The 21,876-nt window shown below is 36.5% G+C and overlaps 1 protein-coding gene across 8 annotated transcripts in view; it reads left to right on the top strand.

Moving 5' to 3' along the window:
* tox2 (TOX high mobility group box family member 2) overlaps positions 1 to 21,876 on the top strand; it is a 214,123-nt gene that overhangs the window by 54,824 nt on the left and 137,423 nt on the right. For 5 of the 8 annotated variants that reach the window (XM_007252680.4, XM_015606720.3, XM_015606719.3 and 2 more), the window contains exon 2: positions 18,850 to 18,939. The exons of the other annotated variants lie outside the window; for them this stretch is intronic. In XM_007252680.4, the coding sequence (XP_007252742.2) occupies positions 18,850 to 18,939 (90 nt within the window). The remainder of the gene's footprint in view (positions 1 to 18,849; positions 18,940 to 21,876) is intronic. 8 annotated transcript variants of the gene reach the window in all.

Below are 21,876 nucleotides of genomic sequence, written 5' to 3'. Positions count from 1 at the left end.
TTGAAATAAATCTTGTAACATTGCAGAAGCTTATTGAAACAATGGCCAGGCAGTGGCAGTGTATATTCTTTACATTTACTTTAGAGGATAGCTTATAGGAATGCCTATACCTCTATACATTGTGGGGTGTTATCTTGTGAGTGGGGTTGGACATTGGCGAACATAATTAAACATGAATTATTCAAGGCCTGATAGTGAGTGCCAGATGGATTGTAGTTTATTTAGAAAATGAAGAAGTCTCTAGAATAATGGGTAGAGCTGTAGATGCTTCTGAAATGACTCAGAAAGCTGTGAAACACCAAGAAGGAAGTCATAATAAAATGACTATGCACAGTGACTCGTGTTTCTAAAGTGGTGATCCAATCTCGAGGCGGAAAACGTGAGAAGATGACAGTACAGTGTATGATTTATCATTTAAAGCATTTGTGTTTTCCCCACAATACTTACATTATTGAATAAAACATTAGAAAAAATACATTTGACATGTAATTTATTATAGTAAATTCTCATTGTTATTAGATTAGATAAGATTAAATTAGATTTAAGTAGATCTACTGTTATTGAGAAAGAACAATACAAGCTAAAAGAAACTGTTTGGAGCTAAACACAAATAACAAAGTATTAAACTTAGTAAATGTAGTAAAAAGTTTGAGCGAAGGTTTTGATGAGAGTTTAATGAGGTGAAATTATGGAACAGTGCAAACAAGTCAAATTTAATAGTAGTTAAAAAGCACAGTATACATGAAAGTAGATGCATTGTCTTAAGTGTCTGTGTAATAACAGTGTAACTAACAGTAAAGTACTTATTACATTATAACAACTAATTCTGCACACACAATTACATGTAAAAATTCACTTAATTGACATTAATATACATGTGCAGGTGCAACTGTAATAAATCTGTACCAACGCATGCTACACCAGTAGTTACACTGTTATTACATGTATTGTTAATGTGTAACTACACAGTTATTAGACATGGACACTTTTTTATAAAGTATAACCATAAAGTTATTTTTTGGTTTGATTAGATTTATGAAATCTATATTTAGGATATTTTCAATCCCAATGCCTGAATATTCTTAATCATTAAGCATTCATTGCCTTTTTAAAAGATGTAATTGCATTATTATTAATGCGCTGTTACATCATCAATATATCAGTGGAATAAAATGATCCTAAAATGACAATAATTTAATTTATAATAGTTAATAGTTAGATTATTACATATTAAGTATGACAGGCAAATCCAAACTTTTGAACAGCAGTGTATTTTTCAGGATACGCAAGTACGTGATGAGTACATTGATGAGTGCTCTGTGTGTGTGTGTGTGTCTCTCTGTTTAGATGTATCCCATAGTTTCAGTGCATGTTGATCTCTCTGTCAGCATGGACAGCAATATGCAGTGTCGTCCAACATGAGACATCTGCTGTGGAAAATACACCCCATGAGGTCATCACACACACACACACACACACACACACACACACACACACACATACACACAGATCATAGGGTCCAGTACGCAGGCTAAAACTGCCGCTAGTGTCTGTCGCCAGGCTAATTCCAGTGGCTACATCCATAAACGTCTGACATTTCAGGACATGCATTAGAACCTGGACTCACAGAATGCACATTTCATCTATTTATGATTTACAGCTACTTTTTACGAGTTGTGTGGATTAAACGTTATAAATAATGTAGTCAAACATTAAATCCCTGAAATACTTTCCTTCTGTGAGAAAATAAATAAAATATCGAGCTGAATCTATATACTGATTTCATTTGAGTTATACAGGGTACATTACTTCAACACAGGTGCTGGCTTTTTAGAATATATATATATATATATATATATATATATATATATATATATATATATATATATATATATATATATATATATATATATAATTAAGAGATCATTTCAGTTTCTGAATCAAATTCTCCCATTTTCACAACAATATCAATATTTAGTGGATATGTTGGCATTTTCTCCTCCACCAGTCCTACACACTGCTTTTGGATAACTTTATGCCTTTACTCCTGGTGGATTCAAATTCAAGCAGTTCAGTTTGGTGGTTTGATGGCTTGTGATCAGCCATCTTCCTCTTTATTATATTCCAGAAGTTTTCCATTTGGTAAAATCTAAGAAAAACTCATCTCTATATTGGCAACAGTTGCGTTGATGTTATATATAGTTTACATTTGATTCATATGTAGCTGCTATCAAACATATTAAGCTGTTTCAAATTACAAGTTAATATATTTCCCCTTTTCTTGTCAGATAATAAACTGTGTTTGAATTGTAAAAAAAAAAAATAGACAGTATTTAAAATATAAATAACTCTAATAATCTAACATCTAACATTATCATGTTGCTCACCTTGAGAATGGATCACCACTTAAAGAATAAAAGTTATTTTACATATTCGTGTTATTATGACTTTATTTTAGATGCTGCATTTTTCAAATGTCTAAACAGGTTGATTTAAATGTCTACATTGTTTGCACATGTATTAAATAGGCAGCATTAGCTGCATCAGCACAGTTGTGGTCTTTGAGTTTATTCGCTTAATTAATTTATTTAACAAGTTAAATTTACTCCTGGTCTAAAAAACAGCAACTGTGCTTGGATTGTCATAACTTTACATCATAATCAATCGAATCAAATCAAGTTTATTGCCACCAGATCGTTACCATATTGCAGGTAACACCTAGTAATTAGATGGATCAGGTGAGATTGATTAGCTCTCCAGAAGCAGGGTTAGTATTATTATTATTATTATTATTATTATTTTTTTTTTTTTTTAGCTTTCTAACTCTTTTCGGAAGCATCTCAGCTTCTTTTATCATTATAGACAAGTGGTTCTCACACCTGTAGACCACATATCAACCATTATCTAAATAAATCTAACAAACTCACCACCTACTGGGGCTACTATATGGGCCTACCTGCTTTTGATACCTGCACGTTAATTGTTGATTATTGTTTCTGTTTCATTGGTTTAAAAATGCTGTATTCCTGTATTCCTAAGAAATCATGAAAAGCTTGAGATGTAGAGGAATAACAGGAGTGAGAGATGGTGACAATATAGTGAACTATATTGTCTAGATGGCATCCCCCCATTGAACCCTGGGTTAATTATACAGCTAATCAGCTAATCCTAATATAGAAACCATTGGGAATCGGTCCCAGAGTCCCTCAGGGTTTTACTGTAGGTCCCATGAAACTGGTGATAATTATTATTTTAAGACTGTAGTTATGAGAGTAAAGACCTTAAACATGGCGTTCCCTCCTTCTATCTGGTTTTTTTTTTGTTTTTTTCAAGAGTCATGCATTCAGGTGATTTTCAGTGATGGAGAGTAAGATATTTTATGGGTGTAATTCACCTGATGTTAGTGATGTTTGTGTGTTTAAATCAGGCGATCACATGTCTCAGGAATGGGTGGACCAAAGACCAAGTTCCTAGCAGCATTATTTATTTATTTATTTTTTTGTTAGGACATTACCTGACTTTCCTATATTTTTTCTGCTTTTTTTATAGAGTCATCCATGGTACCTTTTTTCAGGGGTGTGCCATATAGTATCGTACCCTGAAATATCGTATCACTATATCACCCACCCCAAATAATAACATCAGGGTACTACTTTTTGCTGTTTTTAGTAAATGAAAAATTCACACTGTTCTCATTTCATGTTATATATCTACTACAGACAGATTGTATCTGTCCAGTATCATTTATTTTATTTTAATCCTGGATAAATGGAGATATTTGGAGTGCATAATTATTAGTATCATGACATTTTGGATCATTGACTTCTGTTAAAAATCTGATAAAGTATTTTTTGATATCTCAGGGGTGTGCCATATCATATCATATACAATAATAAAATTGCATTTTTATTTTGTTACAGTAGTGTATTCTTGAAATAATTTTTTATTTAGTGTTTTGTCACATCGCCAAGAGTATTGATATCACAAAAATACCATGAAATATCATGATATTATTTTAGGGCCATATCGCCCACCCCTAGTACCTTTTTTTTTATGTGATTTTGTATGTTGCAAAATTAAAGAAGGGATCGAAAACTTGTCACACAGTGTATACCCAACGTTAGTGAGTGTTAATGAGTGTAACTCATTGTAATGTTAGTGTTCTTGGGTTAATTGATGACAGATACAGATTAAAACTATACATTTTAGACTATAGATTTTAATCCTGAGTAGTTTTCATCTGGTGCACCACATTGGGATGCTTTATGTTCCACCCACAGTTTGAGAACCCCTGTTCTAGAGCTTTCTTTAAGCTTGTTTTGTAGTTGCTCTGCTGAAAAAATACAGGTTCAGCTCTTCCCCTTTTGAAGCCGACTGATAAACAACTGCATTTGAGCTGTCAGAACTTTGGAAAGAAACTTCTTCCTCATAGTTTTTTTATTGCTGCGCGACTGCGGCTGATTGTATTACATCTGCATTTTGGCAGAGGGAAATTTGGAACGCTTTACTCAGGCAGCACGAGTGTGATTCAGACTGGGAACAGATGGTTGTAAGTAGATTGCTTTAACGTTTTGGGAAACACTTTCCTCCTTTTGTGTGCCATGAGTCATGCAAATGGTAGATTATTTTAATGCGGTGTACATGTTATTACTGTGGAGGCAATAATCCCCAAAGAAAGGAACAGAAAAGCAGGGTTGAACTGAAGAAAGCTCCCCTCGCTGCTCAATTTGACTTGTGACTGTTGTGTTGTGCTGGCAGGGTTATTTTTACCATATTTAAACTTTTCCTGAATATTATGTGTGTGCATTACACAACAGTCTTAGCCTTGTATGTTCCAAACTGGGGGTTCTGAATAGTGGTGCTAGTGTAGAGTACTAGACATAGGGCTGGGCGATGTTTAAATAAAAAAAAAAATCTTGATATTCTTCAAGTATACAGTATTGTGCAAATATACAGTATTTAAGCACCTGTGGGAATTTTAGTAAAGAAAAAGCTTTGTATCTGTGAAATAAGTGTTTCTTAGTTTATTAGCTCAGAAAAAAACAAATTACTGAGTAAAGCATTACAATAAATACAAACAGCATTTTTAGCAGTGTGTAAGAGTGGTGGAGGAGAAGGTGCGAAGTTGCATGAAAACTATGAGAAAAAAAAAACACATTGATTTCTGAACTTTACTTAAACATATACCTATAAACAGCAAAATCAGACAGATTCAAATTGATTCAGAAATCAATTCAGAAACTAAAGTGGTCTCATAATTTTTTTCAGAGCTGTATAAAGATGTACAATCTCTATTATACTGTTTTGAATAACACATTAAAACAGTAATTTGATTAATAAAAAAATATTCGATTAACCTCTAAGCCCTAACTGGAATGTTTATTGCAAAGTGTCTTCTTACTTATACTAGATAATGAAGTATTGTACTGTATCGGTAATGTGCGGATATTAATAATTTATTTACACTTACATTTATTGCATTTAGCTGACACTTTTATCCCTATTAGAGAGGTGGATCTATGTAGTGTTAGGAGTCTTGCCCGAGGACTCTTATTGGTGAAGCGCAGCATTCAGTCACCCAGACCAGGAATTGAACCCCAGTCTCCCTGTAGTAGCTCGCTTGCAGGTAGTGGTGTTATCCACTGCGCCACACAACCTGAGCATGGCTAGATTATCTGAAAAAAAAAATGAAACATATCTTAGCACAAAGACAATCCTGGTACATATTGAGATAGTTTTAACACTTGGGTAGTTTTGGGAAATTAATCCCATAGAGAGATGAACAATGATCAGATCAGATAAAGATTTGAGACCCCACTCTAAAAAAAGTGTTAATTAACACCATTTTTATTTAAAACATTCTGTGTCAAATTGGTCTCCACTTAAACACATCTAAAACTGTTATCCTGGAAACACAGGTGTGTCTAGTTAAGGACACAGTGTGTTAATGTGCTGTTTTTAACACATCTGTTAAATTACGAACAAAAAAAAAAAAAAAACTAGATGGTTCGCATTCAGTGTGCAGAAGTGACACACTCGAGTGAGTTTCTGTCAGCAGTGTGAACACACCTGCGCCCTGATTGGCCCACATGTGCACATCCAAATTAGTACGATGGTGTGAATGAAGCATCACTGTAAAGCTGTGATCCGATCTCAGCTGTGTATTATACTAGATTATGATGAAGTCATTTAAATGTGTGACTTTTTCGAGTGTGTTTACATCACTTTGAAAAAATCAGATTAAAGAGCCACTAAACCCTAAATCATATATTTTTTTTCCATTAATAGCTAAAATGTGTTTCTTTGAAGTAATAAAACATACCAGTCCTGCTTCATTTTTTATAACATTTTCTAACCTTTAAAAAATGCTCAATCAATAATACCGCCCCCCTGCTGACCAATTGGGTCTCACCGCTATCAGAGGTACGCAGGTACGCTGGTGCTGCAGCTCAGCCAATCAGCTCTTCCTCCTGCTCCACCTCTAAACCCATACATCACCAGTGCCCCTCCCAAACTACCACTCCCATTTTTTAGCATTTTTCAAATTTGAGCTGAGGGTGGAGTCAACAAAAATCTGGGAGTTTAGTGCCCCTTTAATAGAAAAATCTGTTTTGTACCAGTGTAATGTGAACACAGCTTTGCTTTCCATTCTCATAATTGACTTAAATAACTTAATATATTTTGCCTATAAACTGTATTTAATTCAAAGTAAGCACTGGAGCGTTTTAATTGGTCCATTTATCATATATCAAGCCTTAACTGATACACATTGCACTCTTTGTGTTATGAATCACGTTATTAGATTGTGATTAGATTCTCAGGAGTATATAACTTATTTCTAGATTTTGTTTTTATAGAATTTACATGTTTATGCATGTTTTGTTTTGTGCAAATGTTTATAATTTTGCACATGACAGTTAAACCACATTGTTTAGCTTTTTTCAAATATACAGAAAAAAGAAATAAATATAGCTTGCATGATTGTGCAATATTCTTACAACCATCTAAACCACATATGTATACTATACTGAATATGATTTTACTAGTCAAGATATAAACATTGATTTTGGCAGTGTGCATCAGTCAAATACGTTACATGACCTCAGTATCTGTTCCCCAATAGAATGACAACGTTATTTTAATATGTTAATAAAAAACAAGACACATATTTAAATGAGTTAAATTTAAAAGCATCACTTAGAGCAGTGTATGAGGAGCACAATGTTGTGCACGCTTTAGGAAAAAGTAAAATGATGATATTTTGGGCTGATAGACTTAGAAAGACAGAGGAAGAAAAAACACCAGTTGCTTCACAAACAGGGCCGGAGTGATTCACTGGGAAAGAGAACGAATGACGTAACTGTCTTATTTTATCTTATTTGTGCAATGAGGTCTAGAAGTGTCCAACCAAGCAGGATTCTATTACAACTACACACACACACACACACATATGCACACACACCCACACACACCTACAACACAGAATGTCATTTTCTCTCAAACATGCTGTCGCTGCATGTTGTGCATAGACATTCACACCTGAGACATAAAAATCACTCACACACACACTGTAAAGTAAACTAAGAAATAAATAAAAAAACACATGAGCCCAAAAAAGTCAGCAAATGACCAGAGTTATTAGCTGGACTGTCTCCAAAGAGTGTGTTATTTTTTCCCTCTGGTCCAGTGGGAACATACTGCACTGCTCTGATCTGCACTGGCCTGTAGGCAGAGAGACAGACTGAGAAACAGACAGACAGGCACGCAGACAGACAGATGGACAGACAGACAAATAAAGTGAGAGTAACCGAGAGACTAACAGATGCAGAAACAGCTAGCAGATAAGACTTACAAACAGACAGAGAAACAGACAGAGGGACAGAAAGACAGACAGACAGAAAAACAGACACACACACACACACACACATCTGGAATAAGAGACAAACAGCCAGCCAGAGAGAGAAAGACACAGAGAAACAGACAGACAGAAATAGAGATAGACAGAGAGATGTAAAGACATACAGGAAAACAGACAGACACATACACCCGAAATAAAAGACAAACAGCCAGCCAGAGAGAGAATAAGACAGAGAAACAGAAAGAGAAAAAGAGACAGACAGAGGGACAGAAAGACAGACAGGAGAACAAACACACTCAAACACCTGGAGTAAAAGACAAATGGCCAGCCAGAGAGAGAAAGAGACAGAAAAACAGACAGACAGAGAGAGACAGAGACCGACAGATAGACAGAGAGAAATAGAGACAGTCAGAGAAACATACAAACACACACCTGGAGTAAAAGACAAACAGCCAGCAAGAGAGAGAAAGAGACAGAAAAACAGACAGACAGAGAAATAGAGACAGACAGAAGGACGGAAAGGCATACAGGAAAACAGACACACATACACCCGAAGTAAAAGACAAACAGCCAGTGAGAGAGAGAAAGAGACAGAAAAACAGACAGACAGAGAAATAGAGACAGACAGAAGGACGGAAAGGCATACAGGAAAACAGACACACATACACCCGAAGTAAAAGACAAACAGCCAGTGAGAGAGAGTGAGACAAAGAAGCAGACAGACAGACAGAGAAACAGAGAGGCAGAAAGAAAGACAGACAGGTGGGATGTTTTTTTCAGTTTTTAGCAGCATGGCCGCTCTATATTATTACTAGCAAGCTAAACATTAGCAGTGTTCCTGGAGCAGTGATCTGGATTCCTAGAAAGTGGGTGATGTGTGTGCAGACGTAGCTTGAGGAGAACAGAACAAACAGACCTGCTTACCTTTCTGGAGGACAGGACCTGGTGTTTCTTAACCTTATAAACTCATAGAAATCTACAGAACCTTTAATATAGTGAGAAAAATCTGCACTTAGAGAATCTATGCATTTACATCTGATCTAAAATTGATGTGTTCACACCAAATCAGTTTAATGTACACAAGCTTAATAATGTGAACACAGCCTTATTGTTGAATCAGTGTTTATTATTTTCTTCGCTAATGCATTGAAACAATTTTGATCTCAGAATTGAGTTATTTGTGAACATTTGAACAACATGATTTTACTTAATTATATTAATATTATATCAACATTATGATTTTATAGATACTGTTTGTATAAAACTTTACTTACCTTAAATATGTCAGTCTTGCTTGTGTTCTGTTCTTATAGCTTGTACTATGTTCGTATAGTATAGAAAGTGACATTTAATTTGCAATATTATTAATCGTTATTATAATTATGTGAGGGAAGCAGCTTTTACCTGAAAGCTTTAATTGTGAGTGTATATTCAGAGCCTTTAAATTAACATTGATTTAATATAAGAATTTCAGCAATATTCAAATTATTAAATAAAGGCTGTTTATTGGTTGTTTTTCCATCATTAACATTGTAAGGTGTGTGTGATGCACCATTTAAAAGCTGTGTGAAGTTTCTTACAGCACTTCACTTCAGTCCATCACTGTGGTCATGTGACCTCATTTACAGAATGTAGGAGTGCTGGGTTTGTGCTGGAGAAAAAAAAAAAAAAAAAAAACTAAACCAGCTCTTTTTAAAGGTGTATTTGTTTTTGCACAGCTCTACAGCTCAGTTCCAACCATCAGTTTCAATATTTAGAACTGGGTTGGGCTCTTATGGGTTAAAAGATGTAATGCAACCAAGAAATGAACGTTAATTCAATGTTCTTTGCTATCTGGGTGCTGATCTGAAGCCCTGAGCAGGCTGTGTGTGTGTGTGTGTGTGTGATGCTGTTAGAGGTACTCAGTGTTAACTTTGCTCCGCTGTCCTAACTGAGTGTAAACAACTACATCCAGGCCACTGCTCTTTTATGGATATGTAACCCAGGGTTACTGGTTCGTTACCATAGCAACGCCCGACGGCAATGCGTTTGTGGATCCAAACACTAAGTGCAATGACCTGTGCTTGTGTGTGTGTATATGTGTGTGTGTGTGTGTGTGTGTTTGTGTGTTAGTGTGTGTGTGGAGGGAGTGGGCTCTTTAGAAACGGCAGTATTGAATTGCAGGTGCACTGTTCAGTAGCCCCCCTCCCCTTCCCCCCCCAACCCAGCTCCCTCGTTCTCTGTGTTATCCTAATTAGAACCCCCTGATACACACACACACACACACACACACACACACACTTCTCTCTCTCTCTCTCTCTCTCTCTCTCTCTCTCTCTCTCTCTCGAACACACACACACACATACACATGCACAAAGCAGCTGAAATACAATTTTCTCCATTTGCATAATGAGGATTCACTGAGCCTGGGAAAAGCTGGCACCGGAGAGAGAGAGAGAGAGAGAGAGAGAGAGAGAGAGAGAGAGAAGAGAGAGAGAGAGAGAGAGAGAGAGAGGGAGAGCGTTTTAGTTACAGATGTTTTGGATAATGCTTTCGTACTACCTTGTTTTTTCCATTTTTGTTTTTTCCCATATATTTCTGACATATGTGTTAGTTTGTGTGTGTGTTTTTGTTAGTTAGTGTGTGTGTGTGTGTGTGTGTGTGTGTATGGGTGCGTGCGTGAGTGTGTGTGCCCAGGCTGAGTCATTGTTCCGGTGATGAAGGTGTGACTTTCTATATACTGGCATCATCAGAATCAGTAACGAACACACACCCACACACACTTCAACACACCATGCTGCACTAACTCTGAAAATCATACATCAATAATCCAACACATTAAAAATGTCATTAAAATGTTATTATTTAGCTATTAGAGTAATATTTATTGTTAAAAAAGGTTGACGATTTTTAACGGTTTTAAGAACGTTTAAAAAGTTATTAAAGGTGATATTTTTGTTTGTTAAACGTTTATTATTTAATTATTAGAAAGCCTTTTACATGATTATTTGATGAGTAGTATTAGTATGTTTATTGTCCAACTGTTATTAGGTTGATGATTCAGTTAGAATGGTAATTCTTTAATTGTTAGAAATGTGACTGTATGTTCAGTACCAGTCAAAAGTTTTTTTTCTTTATTTCTTTATTTAATTTACATCATTTTCTACATTGCAGATCAATATTAAGACATGAAGACTAAATTAAGGCACACATATTGAATTATTTAGTAAACAGTAAAAAAAAAGTGTTTGTCCTCCACATTAATCCCCTGATCTAAACCTGATGAACTGAGATGGTGATTTGAGGTGATTTAATTGGGATGAGCTGGAGCTTCACAGCATGAAGGAAAAGCAGCAACTATTGTTCAGCACCTCCAGGAACTCCTTCTTTCAAGACGCTGAGAAAACTATTTCAGGTGACTCTCCCTCATGAAGACACTGAGATTAAAATACCAAGAGTGTGCAGATCTGTCCTCAAAGATAAATGTGCTACTAAGAAGAATCTAAAGTATAAAGTATAAAACATATTCTGGTTAAAAATCGTAAAAAGAAAGAAAACTCATTAAATGAGAAGAGGTGTGTCCAAACTTTTGAACGGTACTGTATATTAAATTGTTAGAAAGGTAATTATATGAGTATTTAATGATTAGAAAGCTGATATGTACATGTGTTTGTGTGTGTGTGTGTGTGTGTGTGTGAGAGAGAGCAGAACACACCGTCACACTTCACGGCTGCTGTTTATATTTCTACAGGTCAGGTTCATTTATCACAGCTTTAGTGCAGCTTTTAAGTGTTTGGGTTGGCGCGCACACACACACACACACACACACACACGTACACACGTACACACTCACATACACATGGTCAGCAGAGGTGCTAGTTCCCATGGCTGTTTAAAACGCACCCTGCCAAAGCCTTCAAATACAGTGTTAGATACAGCTATCACACGCACAAATACACACATACCTACACACACACTTACACACACACTCTTTAATGCCTCCGTACACTGTATACCATACATGCTGGTAATAGCGCAGCATTCCAGTTATATCTGCTATCACTAAGTGCATCTTGTCCCCGAAGCATCCCTCCAGCCGGGCCTCTGAATATAGAATAATTCCACCGGCCTCGATGGCTTTCAGACCATAATTGCAACTTAATCTCTGGCCCAGTGCAATTTGCATGGTAATAATATCCAATATTCAAAATGTAATAATGCTCTTGTGGTCGAGGCCCTGCATTTGCATCCGAACTCGAGCAGCTGCTGCTCCACTGCTGCTCTCTTTGATGCAGATGTTTTTCCTCCCTCCCTCTTTCTTTCTTTCTTTTTTTGTTTTTCTGTCTTCGTTTTTTGCTTTATTCTTTCCTTCATTCTCTCTCTTTCATTTTGTTTGGTGTCTTCTCTCTTCTTGCCTTCTTGTCTGTTGTCTTATATATACAGTATACACTGAGCACTAGGGGTGTCACGATTTCAATATTTCATCGAAATTGATCGAAATTATGTCATGGTCTCGAGCATCGAAGTCAAAAAGAGGATCGACGATCCCTCCCGCAAATGGCGCAGCATACTGTAGCTCAAACAGCAGCTCTTTCTCCAGAGAACGTGAACATTCTCATCTTCTTAAAGACAAACTTGAAAATATAAAAATAACAGTTGTTTAGTCTAGCCTCAAATATGTTAATAGTTTTGGTACCTTAAGGAGCATCTTTCTCTCAGATAAAGTTAATAATATATCTTTGTCAAAGAAAAAAACTTGTCATTCTCAGGGACCGAGTCTTATTTTTCATGTTTAACTGTTATAGTAGGATAGAGTTCAGTTTGTTAAGGCTCTAATTGTTCTATTATTTTGTACATGACTGTTCCTATATTTTTTTATTATTTATTTTGTTATGTTGCACATTGCTGTTTTATTAGCGCACACTGCTGCTACCAAAAAAAGCCACTAGATGGCATTACAATATATCTTAATTAAATTATTTAAATTTGACCATTAGTGCCTAATGTGGTGTATTACAGATCACTCGTATCACTTTGCATCACTTATATCAAGCCCACCTTTTGAAATAAGATATTGTAAATTTGATGAATCAAACCAATGACTGATCATAGACTAATCTAAAACTGGCATAGGCCTCTCTGCTGTAAAAAAAAGAAAAAAGAAAAACGAGAATCCTATCGAATCGTGACCCTAAAATCTGAAATAAAATCGAATCGAGGATTTAGAGAATCGTGACACCCCTACTCTAGGATCCTTATATTACTATTATTAATAATTACCATTTGCTTGATTGTCACAAATTACTTGACTGTTGTTGTTGCTGACCATGTGCAGCCCTTCATGACCACAATATACTTTCTTCTAAAAGCAGGTTCTAGTAATATGATACCCATGTCACAAAGCAAAATTTGTGTCAAACTTATTTTACCAAAGTGACAAAAAAGGTCTTAAAGAGTAAAGGTGCATATCTCGATATGCTTACAATAAATAAGAGTATACAATATTCTGTAATAATGATTGTATTGATGTTTGATGTGATTACAATGATTTCTACATGTTTCTACAACATGTAGAATGACATACTATATTCTGTTGAGTATCATCACCTCAGAAACCATAGTATTTTCACAAAAAACCTCTGGCTTCTGGCATGAAGTTATATGCACATGTTCAACAACAAGAGTCTAATAGTTTGTACCAATCAAGCACTGACAGATTAGTATTAATGGGCCTAAATTGTGCTAAAACTAATTTTCTACATCATAAATTCAATGTTCATCTGATAAGGCTACATTTCCCCAGTGTTCAGTGCTCTAATCTTGGTGAGACTGTGCTCACTGCAGCCTCAGCTTTCTGTTCTTGGCTGAAAAATGTGGAACCTGATGGAAACTTCAAAGCTTGGCATATTTTTCTTGGAAACAACCATATTTTTTCCCCACCATTCTGATAATTGATGTGATCAATACCATTGCAGACTTCTTAAGTTTCCCGGAAGTTGCGCGAGTCTACCGCATATCAATAATGGCTCCCTAATGCCCAAAAATCAGATAAAATCTTCATGAAGTTCATGCGAGAAAGAATGCAAGGTTCTGAATGGCCTGTTCTCTACAAAGTGTCTATGAGTCAGCCAATCATTTTTTGTTGTGCGTGGGCAGTGTGTTTTTTCCCTTCTGGATGGGATGCGTTCAGGAGCATCATGGCTCCCATTAAAACTCCTTTCACCTCTGACTACTCTAAAGTATATCCAAGTGTATATAACTAGTACGTTATGGCTATTATCTATCCAGGTCAGGGGATACCTCCCTGAAATTATTGAAAATATTTTGCTACTGATATGCGGTATATGAATTACAGAGTGGGACCAGAGCCGTAGAAGTGTAAAATTGAGGAAATTGAGAATTTTAAGAGAAATTGTGTAAATTCATTTTTTTTCTCTCATTACATTTTGGTAAACAGTTGTTTAAGCACCATACAAACCCTGCTCTATACCTCCCCGCATATGAATTTTTAATCATCTAATCTAACTACTCCCCAGTACCTGTATGAAACCTCCAGCGTTTCAGGTGGGTGTATATGAACGAGCCGCTGTACACCTAGCACTTACAGTAAATGCCATGGCCTTACTGACACGTGCAGTGGTTAACAGGAGCGCTGAAGGTGCAGAAAAAACCCTTACAGGTCTAAGTTTAGAAACGTGTGTGTGTGTGTGAGAGAGAAAGAGAGAAAGAACGAGAGAAAGAAAGAAAGAAAGAGAGAGTCCCATCAGTCAAAAGTACGGTCGCAGCAGCCGACCTTCTCCACCACATCTGACATACGGATGCTGTCAAGCCGTGCTAATTACAGCAGTTTGGAAATGCTTGTTAGTACAGTTACGTTCAGACCTCACGTTCTCACTTCGATGTACAGATTTAGAAAATAATTGCTTGTGCGGTTCGGTGTGATATCGTTTTTACATCAGAACAGGATGTGTAGGACACCTCGATGTGAGGGTATTTTAAAGGGGCATTCCACCGCTTATCAGTGCATCGAATCTACAGTCATCACACTGATTGTGGTCACAATAATGCTAATAATTCTAATCATATCGACTGCAGTACTTGTTAAAATTGGTCTGGGGACAGAAGTGGAACAACTGTGGGATTTTTTTATGTTTTAGATGAAATATTTAGCTTATATTTGGTGAAACTGGAAAATAAACCTATTATGAAGCTTCATAATAAAGCAAACTTTACTAGGGCTGCAACTAATGATTATTTTGATAGCGGACTAATCTGACAATAATGTTTTAGTCGATTAATCAGCGATTATTTCTGCCATAACCTTCATCTCTGCTGGCTGTGTGTAACGGCTACTGTTTCTAGTTTTCTCTGTCGCTTTAAAATGATAGAACAGCTAGACATGGGATTTAAATGGTGTTCAAATTTCCATACAATTGCCTTTTAATTGTGGAAAGTGCTGTTTTTTTTGTGAATAAATCATTTAATCTGTTGGGCACATTTTTGCTGATGCAGGCTGAGTTGAGTGTAAAATGTGTTTTTTGTTGGCAATTATATCGACTAATCGTTGCAGCTCTAAACTTATGCTGTAAAACATGCTTATGTAACAGCTACTAAGGAGAAAATGGAAGTAAGGCTAGTAAATGGCTAAATGCTAACACCAAATGCTACCAGCTAACACTGGCTAACAGATAAGGGAGGATATGCGACCAGAACAAGTGTATTTATTATATTTAAAAACATTTTCATGATCCACAATATACATAATTGCAGTCAAAATGCATCAATAGCAACAGTTGAAACAACTAGTACTTTGATTTCATTTAAGTTGCCCAACTTCCCATCCAATTAAACTGGCCTAATTTCATTTGTAATGAAATGTGCAGTTGGGTCAAAGTTCTTTAAGCACTGATGGTTTACTTGATATGCTTAAAGAATGAGATACAATGAGAAAATGTATCAAAATATGATAAAATGTTTTTACATTGTACTCCCTAATGTTACAGTGTATTAATCAGTCGAAGATGGAAATTATCTCATGTTTCTGTAATTAAAAAAAAAAAAACTACAAAAACAACGAGCTAACCAGAAAAATCAAGTCCTTTTTTACAACTTAAACTGAAAACGATTCAGATCATAAGTATCTGTGAGCTCATTTCTGTGGCATTGTGATGTTCATATACAACATGGTTAAGTATCATTGAAACAAAAAATAATATATATATATATATATATATATATATATATATATATATATATATATATATATATATATGGTTTTTGCTGATTATTTAAAGAACACATTATAAAATATACAAGTATCAATATGGGAGGAACCAAGGCTCACATCTTGTACTACTACATGTACTATAAAGGCTTATATATAAGGGGGGACCCATCCTCCTTTGGTCAGACAACTTATAATCAATTAATTTTAAAACGTCATTATACATTCACGTGGATGAATAGCCACACCAGCAGTGGAAGCAGGTCATTATAAAAGAATATATAAACTAGTTTGAGCTCATTTTTAGCCACTTCATGTCTGTTCATTCATTCATTTGCTACAATATTTCATGTATATTTGCCAATAATCAAGCTGGTATCTGGAATGAACTTAATGCTGGAAACTGCAGGCAATTTTAACAATTAAGTTTTTAAATTGTTGTTTAGTGTCCAAGCTTTGCTTTAGCTCAGCATCGATGCTACAGGTCACAGGTTCTTAACTTGTGAAGAAATGCTGTAAAGAAAGCTTAGCTCAGAAGCAATATTCAGACGCCAAACACGTCTTGGCTGATGGATTACTTTAGAAAAAAAAAAGAAGGAATGAAGGGAAACTTCTAATCTTTGAGTGGAAATATTAGATTTTTTGCTGAATATTTTCATTAAATCTTTATGGATTGATGGGGCGGAGGGGAGATGTGTGTGGAAAGAAATGTCTACAGCTTTTTTTTGAGGAGTGTTTTACATGTTAATTCTGATGATTCAGCGGCAGTGCATTTGAAATGAGAGAGAAAGAGAGAGAGAAAGAGAGAGAGAGAGAGAGAGAGAGAGAGAGAGCGCTGCTGGGGCAGGCTGGAGGCTCTAATTAGCAGTGGCCAGAAGCATCTGTTAATCTTTACACTACAGTCTCTCTGTAGTGGCTAATGAAAGAGAGAACTACAAGTTACATGGGTTGAAATGTCTCTGTGCAGTCTGTGTGTGTGTGTGTGTGTGTGTTTGGCACAGTGTGCTGTGTGAATCATTAGATGCTGGATTGCTCTGGCTCCAGAGCCAGCTTGCCAACCCTCCCGCCGCTAGTGTTTTCCCAAGCCCTCGTCACACACGGCGCGGCGTGGAGGGGATTCCTCACCGCGGGGCTCAACACTGTTTGATCCCATCACTCCTGCCGCGCTCAGAGGCGGAATCTTTCACACGCCCGTACTGTCTGTGTTTCAGAGCTGGTGGGCCCTTTTCTCAACACGTGAATCACTTATAGGACCCGGCTTATCACTCACTAACTCACTCACTAGTTCACTCACATATTCACTCATTCACTCACTCATTATATTACCCTTTTGGCCTCCCTCAGGCCCTGCCAATATGTTTTTTTGCCTTGTACTTTTATGTACTCTATTGCTTATATATTGTATCTCATTTTTTGTAAGTTGCTTTAGATAAAAGCATTCGCTAAATGTAATGTAATGTAATGTAGTGTAATATTATTCCTTTACTCATTCTATCACTTGTTTATGCTTGTATACAGAAAGTTTGATAAGATAAGTGCTTTTTAGTTTGTTCAATTAGACAGATAACCAATCATAGGAGACAATGTGCTCACAGAAGCGTTATTGGTGCACATTTTGGTGCGCTTAGGTTTATGCCTGTGTGAAACCAAACCAAACCGACCCAGTTATCACATATATTTCTTTTATTTGAGCTAAACTTCTGAAAAGGTGCAGTTTAATCTTATATATATATATATATATATATATATATATATATATATATATATATATATATATATATATAAATATATATATATATATATATATATATATATATATATATATATATATATATATATATATATATATGTATATATATTAGCCAGACAACGCTAATTATCACAGATATGGAAAAGCGCTGCTGTTTACACACACAGTATGTGCAGCGTTCACTGCTCACAAAATCTTTTTGCTATATTTAGTTTCTTGCCCCATGCCATAAAGCTCTAACAAATCAGAGGAGACAAAGTGCTCGCATTGCTTATTGGTGCGCATTGTGGTGCATTTAGGTTTATGCCCGTGTGAAAACAAACCAGACAGAAGGAGATATGCTCCATGTAAAGGAACTCATCAACTAATCCGGACCATAAATGCTATAACACAACTACAGGTGTAAAAACGTGTTCTTAATTGTGATCTGCAGTAATCTGCAGGTCTATGGTTGCTGATGGCCCTCCGGCTTGAACCTGCACCAGCAGGATCTTAAAAAAAAGACGTCAATACACTGTTTTTATTGTGTGTATATGATATATAATAGAAAGGAACTTGCTATGAGTAGGAGATTGAATTCAGAGTCTATTCAACGCTGCTACAATGCGACAAGTGTTCAGCCAACATTCGCTCTTTATCAGAGCAGCAGTATTCAGCGTGTAGAGATGACCACAGGCTGAAAAAAGCACCAGGGGTGATTCACATGAATGACACTGTGTCCTTGTTTCTCTTAAATCGTAATTTCTAGAGCTGTCGATGTCCATGACACTGAATTGTCGTCCCTGTTCTCGTCCTCTCTTTTTTTTCTGTCTGTCTGTCCCTTTTTTCTACCTTTTCTCTTTCTTTCTCTCTCTTTTGTACCTTATTCTTTCTGTGCCATCACTCTCTACCTTTTACCTACAACCATTGCTCTCTTTCTTTCTTTCTTTCTTTCTTTCTTTCTTTCTTTCTTTCTTTCTTTCTTTCTTTCTTTCTGTCTCTCCCTCTCTCTCTCTCTGTATCTTTCTCTCCCTCTCTCTTTCTCTCTCTCCTCTACAGAACAGATACAGTGTAGGAGATCGTGCTAGGCTGTACAGCGGTTTCCCCGTGAGGCCCAACCCTGACGGGAAAAGACTGCCCTCTTCAGGGGTGAGACCCTCTACCCATCTACCACTCTCTCTCTCTCTCTCTCTCTCTCTTTTTTTCTTTGTCTCTTGCTGTCTTTCTTTGTCGTTTTTGGTCTCTATCTCTCTCTCTTTCCCTCTGTTTAGCACCCCGTGTATTTGGTAGGCCCTTTCTCGTGGTGGTTTTGTGGTTAGAAACTTGCCAGGCAGAAGAGTCATGTGATTGACTGACAGCCAGCACGACCAAGTCCCCACGACCAAGAGCGTCCCAATGGAGTCACACTTCACACCCACGATAGCCTCCCCAAGGCCTACACAGATCTCACACACTCTCATACACTCACACACACACACACATCAACATACACACACACACTGAAACACATATGCAGACAAAGCTTGAGTCAGAGGGAGAACCCATGAGAACTTCTGAGTTAGCATACTGCGATTCAGTTACTCATAATCCAGACCCAACACTGAAAACACTGATCTAAGGTCAGATCTCACCAGTCCCTGTAGTCATATTTGGTGCTCTGTAGGCCTGCCACAGTAACTATTTTCTTTGGATGACACACTGTTCTAGAAGTGAACAATACAACAGTATAATAATAATATTTTAGTCATTTTGAGACTATTTAATGCCACTATTGTACTGATAATATAGTAGAATACAAGAAAACTGCACTGTTTTAAATTACAATAAACTTTTATATAAGTTTATATAATAATAGTCACTGATGCATTGGTCGTTCTGCAACTGGCTAAACTATTGCTTACATTTTATTCAGTTTTTTATTTTTTTTAACGATCATGTCCATTTATTGTGCGATAAGTTGGCAATTAAACTATCGTGACAGGCCTATTGCTTTGCAATGGCAAGGTACAAACTTACAAACTGACTCCAAATCAGCATCCTTGTGCTGGTATAGCTTTAAACATAAAAGTAACTAGCTATCTAAACAGATCCAGACTGAGCTGTGTGCTCATGTATCTGAGATTGGGAAAAGTTGTTAATATTGTAGAAGCTATCTAAGTAATATTACACTGAGCCAGTGTATATTTAATGGTTTAGAAACTGATATTGTCTATTGTTTATTTCAGTTTTAAGAAATTAGAAAGAAGCAAAAATAAAAACTTTGAGTTTTAACTCTCTTTAGTGTATGCTACTCTATGCTGTCTTTCTGACTGGTTAGCTCCAGACAGTTTCACATTCAATTGGGACAAAACAATCCTTATTTTTAGAAGTTGTGATAAATTGAGGCTCTGGTCCTGCATGTTTTTGTGATTTTTCCTGGTTTTACACATCTAATTGAACTAATTATATCTAAAAAAAAGACTCGGTTTCAATACATCAGCTCACAGACGCCTTGTACTGATCGACATCACCCTAGGGATGAGGGAAACGAGCGCATATTTTGCTCTCTCAGTGCTCCGGCAGCTGATGGCAAGCTGCATGACTTGGATTCGAACCAGCGCTTCTCCCGATCATAGGGGAAGCACTTTAGACTACAGGACCACTAGGCGAGCCAGATTTACAGTAAAAAAAGTGAAAAAAAAACAGTAAAAATAGCAATGCAGTATAATTTCCTAAAGTTGCTGTAAAGTTAAATCTTTTTACGATTAATTAAATAGTATGTATTATTTTGCTAGTCCTCACTAACTGTTTTTTACTAGTTGTTACTGACCTCTTAATTACAATGCAAATGGTTTACCAGCCTAACTTTTAAAACTAGTCATATGAAACTTTCTAGATTTTCCCTTTTTCTTTTATGACTCTGTCCTTTCAGTGCAAATTTCCTATTGTAAAACCCTGTGAAACATATTGTGAACCATTTAAAGTCATTGCCAAGGAGACATGCATCTCCATAAGCATCAGCTGAGCCGAGAACATATTATTTTTGCTGTATATATTATTTTTCTGTACTGTATATATATATATATATATATATATTACTGCACCGGATGATCACAACACTACAAGTGTGACCTGAACTGAACTACAGTTTGTGCTTCATCACAAACCACAGAATATTCAGTGTTGCACGTCCTCAGAACGCTCAGAGTTCAGAACACGCTGAAGCTCCTCAGCTCCTCAGCTCACGCTGCCTCTAGAACCTGCTCGCTTTGCTTTTGCTTGAATTTCTGGAGCCATTTTGGCGCAATCTGTAGGCCTATAGCTTCCATGCCTCCATTTTGTGTGTGAGCGACAACGCAACAGACACAGTGTACACCCACCTACACACTCACACACACACATACACACACACACACACACACACACACACATACACACATACATACACACACACACACACTTATGCACAAACACTCACACACATTAAAAGCACATATAGTAAGTGCAAACACACACCCTAACACTGTTTTTTTTTCTTTCCTTTTCTTTTTTTCTTTTTTTTCTCTACCTGGGGGATAAAAGTCCTTACGAAGCATTTTTCACCCGCAGCACTTACTCTCTCTCACACACACACACACACACACATACACACACACACACTCATAGAAATGACTCATCACTAGAGTGACATTGTTTGACATTCAGCTTAAAGGAGTTAAAAAGTTTACTTTTTCATTTTCCTTTCCCCTTTAACGAAGACAAGACTCGCCTAATGAATAGCAATAAAAACGTCCCTCATTAAATAAAAATCATCAAGATTTTAACCTAGACCTCTTTTTTTTTTTCTTCTGCGCAGCGCATTTATCTGCACGCGCTACATATAGGAACCCGGAGACAATGGAATAAAGAATTCCTTTTACAAAGTCTCTGTAACTATCGCAGCTTTCTGAATTATCTTTTCAGAGCTCTGCGGTGTCGTGGGTGGGCTCTCTCCCTCTCTCCCTCTCTCCCGCACTCTCTCTTTTTTTTTTAATTATAAAAGAGATGGTATTGATGTTTCAGAAGGCGCCTTCTTAAATCATTTATCACCGGCAGAGTGCTAACGGA

Source organism: Astyanax mexicanus, chromosome 5 (genome assembly GCF_023375975.1).
Source record: "Astyanax mexicanus isolate ESR-SI-001 chromosome 5, AstMex3_surface, whole genome shotgun sequence".
NCBI lineage: Eukaryota > Metazoa > Chordata > Actinopteri > Characiformes > Acestrorhamphidae > Astyanax > Astyanax mexicanus.
The sequence above is the reverse complement of the archived record's forward strand: the minus strand, read 5'-3'. Positions and strand labels throughout refer to the sequence as shown.